This window comes from Penaeus japonicus, unplaced genomic scaffold (genome assembly GCF_977035675.1).
Source record: "Penaeus japonicus unplaced genomic scaffold, GWHDUDI00000001_assembly GWHDUDI00000015, whole genome shotgun sequence".
In the NCBI taxonomy this organism is placed as follows: domain Eukaryota; kingdom Metazoa; phylum Arthropoda; class Malacostraca; order Decapoda; family Penaeidae; genus Penaeus; species Penaeus japonicus.
In genome coordinates, this window is record NW_028234417.1 from 34,908,935 (window position 1) to 34,918,934 (window position 10,000).

Here is a 10,000-nt window from a genome sequence, read left to right on the forward strand (position 1 = left end):
TTTCCCTGAAAATTTAAGGAAAGGGGTAAAATGGGGAGGTTAATAGGCCTTTTAATAACTCAGGTGGTTAATAGGCCTTTTAATTGACATGGGTTACAAAGGGCTTGTAGAAGTATTTATGCGTAAAAAAATATATATATATAAAAGAAGCCTCAGAAGACGTAAGCTTTGGTTGGATATTGATCTTATGGTTTTGTTTCGCGATGATTTAGCGATTTGGTTTAGTCTATATTCGAGGGCATTGATGTAAAAATTGTTAATGGTATGTTGCTTCTTAGAAGATTTTCTCGTCAATTATTCTTGTTCTTTTTCCTTTTTGAAATTTGATAGTTATTAATAACATATCTTGATCAAGCAATGTCAATGTCTTCTTCACTTTGTGCTCTGGAAAAGGCCAATAAAATCACCACATATATTCTAGCAAGATAGAACTTGGTCTGATGATTTATTTGATTATAAATCGTTAGGGAGGTCTAAGAGCCTTATCATGCTAATATGCTGTGGTACTAGTTTGTCGACTAAGTATGGAATGCGAAGCAAAGAGGCCACGGCATTACTTGGGGAATGGGTCTGCCGGCTTTGGCATGCGAGTGGAGGCTTATCTTTACTTTGCGCTTTTTTTTTTTTTTTTTTTCAATCTAATAATTATGTTTTATGTATTCTGTAGGACTATTTCATTATTTTTCTCTCAGTCTCTTTGCAATCCTTTTGTAAATAATGACTAGAAGTTTTGACAGGAAGATTATGTATCTCCTAAAACATCTAAGAAATAAATATATATATATATTTTTTTACTGTATCCATCTAGTTGAACAGCACTCATATGTCAGCCATAATGATAAGCACTCTCTTCAATTTCTATTTGAAGAAATTGAAGCCCTCCTTAAATAAAATCCCTAACTAAGATTTTGAAACAATGAGAAATTATGGAGTGACTTAACTTCTTATTATGTATTTACTATCATGATTAAGACACCTGTTATTTCTTTTAAAACACCTGTTTCATTCTCATCACATTGGCTGACATCTATCCAAATTTACTTGAGTCTTCATGTGACATATGACAGATGGTGTACAATCAAAAGTCTAATATTTACCCATAAATTGATTTATTAATATATGATTTTTATGATTTTGTTTTTTGATTTGGTCTATATAAGTTAGTTTAAGTAAACTGTTTCAAAAGAGCTTCCTTATATTCAGTTGTATTTTTATATTGCAATGAGGAATATGATTTATTACTCTATTTTTAAACATGTAACCTTTTTTATATTTTTATTTATTTAATTGAAATTGTATCATGCTATGATGAACCAATCTAAGTTTAAGCTTATAAAATGATTAAGATATTAATCAAGCCATAAAATATAGAACCCTTTCTTTAAGTAATAATGTAAATTAAGATGTTTAATTTTCCTTACAGCTGATTCAGTGTTTGATATCCCACTGTGTATCCGGCTTGGTAGACCCTGGCAGTCCTGATTCCCAGCATGTAGCTCGTCTGATCACGTCCTTGCTTAGCAACCAAGGGAACGTCACCCTTTCCTCCGAGACCTCAGACAGGGTTATAATATGGCTGAGCGATACTCTGAGACTCAATTTGCATAAGTCTGATAATGAGACCCCCGTTCAGGAGATTGTGTGTGCCATGTCTGCAGTGTTGCGCGATGCACCAGACCATACAGATGAGGTGAGTGAGAGAAGGCTGCAGTGTTGAATATCGTTCTTCTTCCTTTCTTTCGACTTGTATGTTAATCTGTGTAGTTTCTGTACATTGCAGTGATGAATGATATGATTTCTTTATTGTATTAAGTCATGATTATTATCAACATGAGTGTAATATCATCGTAGAATTGATGTATATGTTTTATATAGGGAAAACTGTATCCTTTTTTTCTTTTTTTTTCAGATATATATCACTTTAGGTGGTACAAGAGGATCATTGATAAAGGCTTTAGAAGTAGGGTCACCATGGAGCGTCCAAGCCTCGGCCATGCAGTGCCTCCATCACCTAACTTACGTCACTCCGGAGATTATCACCGAAGCCCGCCAGCACTGCGACGAAATCTTTCCGGCAGAAGTCGTCTCTAGCATACAAAGAATTGTCATCCATGTTCTAAAGCAAAAACAGCCTAGTTTAGATTTGTGCCCACACAGATTATATATGCATTTAATAGCCTCAGCTCTGAGTGTCTTATACAATCTTGTTGTGTGTGCACCAAATGATGTGCTTGGGAACATCATAGTGAGTGCCTGTAGGCCTTTTGTGTTCTATGGATTGCCAGGATTTGCCCATGATGAGTTGGTTCAGCATGCATCAGGGCCTGAAGTGGACATCCCACAATCTTCGGGTGTGGAAAGCGATGCTTCATCAAGGGTAAGCTAATGCTATTATATATTATTATTTTATTCATTTTATTGATTTTATTATATATATATATATATTTATATTATATATATATATATATATATATATATATATATATATATATATATATATATATATTATATATATATATATATATATATATATATTTATATATATGTATTATATTTATATATATGTAAATGAATATATGTACATACAACTCTTCCAGTCCATGAATATAAACTAGTGTTTTAGTCAACCACTACTGATCATTATTTCTCACCACAATATTATTAACCCATCACATCAGAGCTACACCAATCGCAACCGGCGCAAGAGGCTACGCCGTAAAAGAGCACAGCCCTCGCGATCCCCATCCGATTCAGCTAGCAGTCTCTACCCGCCTGCCACATCCATGGAAGGAGTGGGACTTGGGTTCAAGAGCCCCCCTCCAGCAGCAGCCTTGGATAGTGTATCTCTAAAGCCTCAGTGGGCTAAAGGAAGCAGACACTCACCTGCAGAAGATGAGCAAAAGGATGCTGTGACACCAGAGGCCAGTGAGTTAAAAAGAAAGAAAGAAAAAATGTGTATCACTGATGGGAATGGGATACTATAGTTTAAGCTAATCTTTTAGCTACACTATTACATAATTTTATTGATAATTCCTTTAAAATCTTTTGAGAGTTCTGAGAATTCATATTTTTTACTCATTAACTTCTGACAGTAAAAGACACCACAGCTACAGTGTCAGAGAAGACCCCAACAGAGGTTCGCATAAGTGGTTCAGAAACAGACTTCTCTGATTATGAGGGAGGAGGAGAAAAGGAATCCACTCTGACTGCACGTGTTCGACAGTGTTCCCTCCAGGCCATAAACTCAGTTATTGATGTAAGTGTTATATTTGTGAGAGGTTCAAAGAAGGGGACTTTCTCTTCCTCTTCCTCTTCCTCTCCTTCTCCTTTCCCTTCCCCCTCCCCTTCCCCTTCCCCTTCTTCTTCTTCTTCTTCTTCTTCTTCTTCTTCTTCTTCTTCTTCTTCTTCTTCTAATCCTCCTTCTTCTTCTTCTTCTTCTTCTTCTTCTTCTTTTTTCTCCTACTCCTCATCTTCACTCCTCCTCCTCCTCCTCCTTTCTCCATTTCTTTGCCTTTTGTTCTTTTCTTTCTTGCTTGGTTTCATTCTTTCTCACTTTTTTGTGTTTTTTATTAATTATGCAGGAGAGAATTTGAATAACTTTAATATACTAATCAAGAATTTGATTTTTTCTCACCACTTATACTAACTCCTTATGAACCATGATATATTTGAACATCATACAATACCTTTGTGTATTTCGGATTTGTATTGTGTGTAGATACAAATTATAAGATGTGTCAATAATAAAGTAGCTTCCAAGGAATATACTGATATATTAACCCAATGACGACGGTGCGTCACACCCGTGTGACACAGCCAAAAACTCCCGTTCCGGGGCGTCATGCGATTGTGACGATTTCAATGCAATATTGCAATCGCCCGGCATATGGGACTTCGCGTAGAAAGTGCACCCGTCGGGAAAGGGTTAATAGATATTATTTGCTTGTTATATTATGGAATAATACACTTATGCTCTTTTTTTTTTTCTTTTTTGTGGCTAAAGGAATGCAAGGTAAAATGTTATGCTAATTATTACACTGATTTTCAAATTGTACTATGTTTACAAGTGATTAATTATTAATATGTGGCATTATATTTACAGCTACTTTTCTTACACTGTATTGGTACCTAGTGGATTATACTTTTATGGAAAAAAAGTTAATATTGGTTTGAAGAATAAAACTCTTCAGGATATGGCAAAAGTTTAATATTACAAAGCTATTGGTAATCCGAGTACTAATGATTTTATTCTTGCTCTCTTGTCTCTTTTGAAATTTTTGATTTCAGAAAATTGGGAAGCAACACAAGTTCAGTTACTGGCCACCCTTAATGTGTCAGAATCCATCACTAATGACAAGTGTTTTGAAGGATCCCTCCCCCTCAGTGAGAATGGCTTCGCTACAAGTCATAAACACGTTCCTTCTGGATTCCTCACAAGTTCTTACCCTTGCTGTTGATGAGTGAGTACATTTCAGGATTACATTGATGATTAACTGTGTGGACACGTATTTATTTATTACTTGTTTCATGGAATTGAGAGAAAATAGGTTAGATTCAGTTTATGAATAGGAAAATCTGTGGTGTGTATAGCATGAAAAAAGTTAAATTTGGCATTATCCCTTTGATATATTAAAGTGTATGGAAAATTACTGCTGCACCTAAATTTAGTTGTAACATGGTGATGGTGGTTGTGGCTGTTTCAGTGGTGGTAGTAGTATTCTGATGGTCTAATTTTTTATAGCATTTTTTGTACATATTCCATTTACCAGTAGATGTTCATGTAATTTATCCGCCCCTGTTTAAAAAAAATACCAATTTACATTTCAGTGAAGGTAAAGGTTCCTATACCACTCTTGGTCACCAGTTAGGAACAAGCATCCGGGAACTGCATCGCTGTCTATCACTAGCCCTCCTATCTGAAAAGTTTCCTGGTGCACTTGTGAGAACATTGAAGACCATCGAACTGTTAGTTGAGAATGTCAACTATTCAAAGTTGAAGCCAGGGCTTTTGACAAAAATCGTCACTCATGTCAAATATTTTATGAGATATAAAGGTAAGCACATCTTATTGAAAAATCTTTTGGGGACTGTGTCACTATATATCTATATTAAGATAAATAAATTCACTTAATAGAAGTGTACTACAATGGACATATACCCAACCCAACCCTGAATCTTAATTTCTTTTTCTTCCCTCCAGAGGCTGTAGTTAGAGCCAATGCTTTCTCAGTAATGGTGAGTGTGCTCATGATCAAGCCGCAAGTGCCAGAACTACAAGACATCCTCCTGCGCTTCAAGACCCCTGCTCCAGCAACCTTAGTCTCCCCTCCAGAAGTTACTCCCCCTTCGCTCTTGGAGGAGGAGCTTCCGGATGAGGAGGAGGAGCTGGCTGATGAGGAGAACGTGGAAGTAGAAACAAAGCTGGAGAAGAAAATGGAAATGATGAATCTGGTAAATTTTTTCTTTCTCTTTTTCTTGTGTGCAACTTATGATAGAGATTATAAAGTAGACATATTGGGTTATTGTTGGAACACTGAAGGGGATTATCTCGTCTCTAAATGGTTAACCTCTTAACAACGAAGGAGATGACAGTCACGTTCTGGCTTGGCCGATTTTCTTTGATTTTCACTTTTTTACCAGTAAATCTACCAGATTTTTCAGTGACTTTGAAATTAATGCTTTTAAATGATTCATTGAAACAATACAAGAAAGAAATACACATACACATAAAAACTTCTCATGCTATATTAAATCATCTATAGTCTTTCATTATCAAAGTATTCTAATTATTGCAGCTAAGTGAAGACGAAGGAGAGAAAACAGGTGAAGACAAAGATCCAGCGAAGTCCATGGTTTCTTGGCTTATACAGCGATGTATGGACTCTCTCCTCACGCCTGACCATGAAGCTGTGAGGGGCATATACATACAAGTATGAAACAATTTATTTTCTGTTGGCATTTCTTTGTTGTTGTTTTTTGAGAGAATGAATGTATAGCTTGATTATTAATTTTTTATGAAGAACACATAGTTGATATATGAGTTAATTTAAAGCAATGCATTGTGATTCTATGAATGAATTCCCTTTATCTCCAGGTTCAGCTTCAGTCGCTGAAAGTGTTAAGTGCTTTAGTAAGTGAGCATTTAAACATTATCCATCAAAGTCTGCCATTGATCCAACATGTCATATCTGTGTGTAGCAAAGCCTTGAGAGAACCTGCTGAAGCCAAACCCGAGAGGTGGGCGTTAGAATATTCAAATAAGCCAGAAGTCAGTGATATGATAGATCCAACACTGATGTCACCAGATCCAGGTTAGTTTCATTAATTGATTGTTATCATTCTTTTTTTTATTATTATTTTGTGTGTGTGTGTGTGCATGTGCGTGTGCGTTTGCGTGTGCATGTGTACATGTGTGTTTTTGTAGACATTGTGTGGTATTCTTTCAAAGAAAACTATATAATTTTGTTGTTTCAGGTGTTGTTGTGGAACATGCCTACACGCTACTCGGATCCCTATTGGGTGCTGTGAAAATAGAGCTTGAAAAAGGCAGCAATTCCTGTGTGTCAGTAGATCAAGTACAGCAGCTGTGGCTCTGGACATTACAGGTTCATATATCTGTTTTCTTTAGCATGATTTACTGTGATTTATAACATCTTTTTGCCACAGTATGTACCTATTTGCTTTTATGTACAATATAGGTATAAAAATTGTCATAAAACCATGTTCAAAGGTCTCTCTTATGAGGGAGTATAATGAACATCAATCTTTACACTTTACTGCACCTTCAGGGTCCACTACATGGTCTGTTGCAAATGGCTTCATCATCGTCTGTAGATCATGCCATCGCTTCTTCAGAGTCATCAAGCATCAGAAAACAGGATGCAGGACCAGGTTAGAAAATCTCCCAAGATAACATAAGATCTCTATCTATTTCTCCTTCCTCTTCTAATTCATTCTTTCTTTGTCTTCTTCTTTTTCTTCTTTTTCTTCTTTCTCTTCTTCTGTTTAATGTGAATGAAAGGAGAATAGAGAGGTGAGACAATTTTTTGTTCACTGCATTTAATGTGTTCCATTTCCAGACATGTCAAAGCACGAGTCTCAGAACTGGAGAAATAAAGAGGATGTGGAAGCTGTAGAAAACCAAGATCACCATAAACAGTTAGTGGCCACTGCTACTGTCCTGTCACACTTTAGTCCGACAGTAAGATATTCTGCCATTGTTTACCTATTTCCATAGAGTAAAAACCTTTGTGTAGTGTTAGCTTAGGGATCTTCAATGTAGGTGGTTCCTTCCATTACAGGATATTATTTAGTTAGTTAGTTTTGTTTGAAGCAAACTAATAGTTTTAAGAGTTGGGAGATTGCATGTTATAGATATGTCAAAATGGGTGATTAGCAAATGTTGTTTGAATACCCCAAAATAAGATTTGTTCCATGTGGTGCATGTTCCCATTAAAACTTGAATAAGGATCTTCTGAGTTTCTCCTTTTTCTTTTTGTCGGGATAACTGTCTGTATTCTTTTTCTTTTAAGATATTTGAGAGCCTTGGTGAGAAGTGGATCACTCACGTTGTGACCACAGTGAAGTGGCTTGTGACCAACCCGGACCCAGATCTGCGCCTGGCAGGTGTCCGCATAATGGCCATCATTGTGGGATTCCCAGGGGTAGTAGGCAATCCCCTTGGTGTGGGCTTGCTACGTGCAACTGTTGTGACGACCTCAGACATTCTTGCACAGAAGGAGAGCAATGTCAACAGGGACCGTCTCTTGGCCTCATGGGCTTTGGCTAACGTGTCCTCTGTGCTGGAGCTGTACAGGTATGGAGAGATTTTCTTTGTTATAATCATGACTGATACTATGGTTTGTTCTAGAATGTTGCTGTAAAAAGTTTGTAAGTCTTTTAACATCAAATTGTTGTTGTTGCTATTTTATTGTATGTATTTTTTTCTTGTTTTATTTTTATTGTGTTTGCCTTTGCTTTGCTTTGCTTTACTTTGCTTTTTTTCTTTGCTGAAGCATAAGCAGTATAAGTGCCTTTCTCAAGTCCTCCTCATCTTGAGATGGAGTCTGAGTCCCTGCCTCTTTTTGATGTCCAAATTATGAGTCCTTATGTAACAAAGTCTAGAGTATTAATGAATAGCATAATGCTTTTCTCACCTAGTAATGTCTTTGCAACACCTTTGAATCAGAGGTAATGTATTTCTTGTACCATTTTGTGTTTTATGTATTAGATATATTGCATTTTGAATTTTGTGTGAAATTGTGTGTGCTTCCTGTATGTATTTGCATTTGCCTCTGAGGTTGTTTGTGAATGAAACTAGTGCCATTACAGTCATAATACTTCATGATTGTGAGCTCTTTTCAACTGTGAGTTTCTGATGTTGTGTCATATATGCATCGGAGGAATCGTGTATGCCATGATACCCCTCTGCAAGGGTTAAGTTCCTCCTAAAGAATCCCAAAGTTTCGTAGTCATTTTTCATAATGTTTATAAGTGTGTTGAAGTTTTAGAATTTATGATGTGAGTGAAAGTTGTTGGTTTTGGAAACCAGTGTATTGCAATGCTCTATGTGATCTTGTGTATCTGTTCTAAATTTCTTTTGCCAAGTGTTTTCCAACACTTTTGAGGGCATTTACGATCAGTTGAAGAAGTTTGCAGTTATGTTCAGTAATAAAAGTGTTTAACAGAAGAGTTAGACTTGGATAACAGGAGATTATTAACAAATAGTAGGAAAAGGAATGGTCCAAGAGCAGCGCCTTGCAGGACACCAGAAGAGACAGTGACAAATCTGGGTCCAACATGTCAGAAAGGCAATGATTTAGGAGAGAATAGGTCTTGTGATCCAATAGTAGTGTAATTTGTGTATCGGTCTTCTATGTAGGACTTTGTCAAAGTCTTTGGCAAAGTCAAGCAGCATGGCTTCAAAATTCTTAATGTCATTTTTCCAAGTGATTGGCAATATCATGGTGTGTCTCACATGATCATTTCAGCTGAAAACCATGTTGTGAGTCTATAAGGATGATATGGGTGTCGGTGAGGTTCATTTTGTGTTTATTTATAATGTAATTATGTGATTTGACCTTGTCAGACAAGAAGTTTATTGCTATTGCTAATATCGATGTGAGATAAAAGCTTGTATAGAATGTTGAAGTCCTTTTTATCTTACTGTTCTGAGCAACAGGAGAGTGGCTATATTTAGAGCTGGGAATCGTGTTAGGATAAGAGTTTCAATGTCAGTCAACAAAGATAGTGTAAAAATTTAATTTTTTCTAGACTAAGAGGACATTTTTCTTTTTTCTTTTTCCACTCTCTCTCTCTTTCTCTGATTTACATCAGATTTATTGGCCCCATATCTTGATCTTGATAGAAAAATCCCTCACCCATTTACACTTCTCAACATTCTTTCAGTGAGAGTTGGAAGCGTCTTGAGCACAGTGCCAGCACGGACCTCCTGCCTCCCTCCCTCCTAGCTCGTCTCCTTGAAGTGGGAGTACGTGCCTGCAAGGACAAGGACAAGATAAAACCACACGGAGTGCGTTGCGTAGGAAATGTGACCAGCTTTCTCCACGCTGACCAGGCTGCTGAACAAGCAATAGCACCCTTAGTGACCAAGGCTATAGAGACACTAATTGTTTGCTCCAGCACAGGGAACAATATGAAAACAAGGTGGAATGCGTGTCATGCCCTGGGTAACATTCTCACCAGCGGGAGGTTATCCATCACAGATATGCCTTGGAGGGTGAGGAATTTTTTATTTGTTGTGTGATATATATTTGATAAGATATGTAAATAATTCAAGATAGTTTGTTTTGCTTTACGTTTTCCAAGCCTGTAAATAACATGAAAAAACTATTGATTGTAAATTACAGAGTCAAGTTCTCACAACTTTGGGAAACCTTGTTGAGAATTTCAAGAATTACAAAGTGAGGATCCAGGCCTGCAGTGCACTGTGTGGTCTGAGTTCCCGAGAGGAGTTTGGACCAGAATATTACGGTATTTG

At 36.8% G+C, this 10,000-nt stretch overlaps 1 protein-coding gene across 1 annotated transcript in view; it reads left to right on the forward strand.

Annotated features, from left to right (window-relative positions):
- The window catches only part of LOC122254954 (HEAT repeat-containing protein 6), a 12,845-nt gene that overhangs the window by 878 nt on the left and 1,967 nt on the right, over positions 1 to 10,000 (forward strand). The window contains exons 2-16 of the mRNA XM_086544796.1: positions 1,424 to 1,690; positions 1,910 to 2,377; positions 2,679 to 2,925; positions 3,093 to 3,256; positions 4,288 to 4,460; positions 4,828 to 5,054; positions 5,201 to 5,451; positions 5,796 to 5,930; positions 6,095 to 6,311; positions 6,475 to 6,605; positions 6,789 to 6,891; positions 7,080 to 7,201; positions 7,533 to 7,816; positions 9,409 to 9,739; positions 9,870 to 10,000. The exon at positions 9,870 to 10,000 is cut by the window's right edge and continues 85 nt beyond it. Of these exons, the coding sequence (XP_086400922.1) occupies positions 1,424 to 1,690; positions 1,910 to 2,377; positions 2,679 to 2,925; positions 3,093 to 3,256; positions 4,288 to 4,460; positions 4,828 to 5,054; positions 5,201 to 5,451; positions 5,796 to 5,930; positions 6,095 to 6,311; positions 6,475 to 6,605; positions 6,789 to 6,891; positions 7,080 to 7,201; positions 7,533 to 7,816; positions 9,409 to 9,739; positions 9,870 to 10,000 (3,251 nt within the window). The remainder of the gene's footprint in view (positions 1 to 1,423; positions 1,691 to 1,909; positions 2,378 to 2,678; positions 2,926 to 3,092; positions 3,257 to 4,287; positions 4,461 to 4,827; positions 5,055 to 5,200; positions 5,452 to 5,795; positions 5,931 to 6,094; positions 6,312 to 6,474; positions 6,606 to 6,788; positions 6,892 to 7,079; positions 7,202 to 7,532; positions 7,817 to 9,408; positions 9,740 to 9,869) is intronic.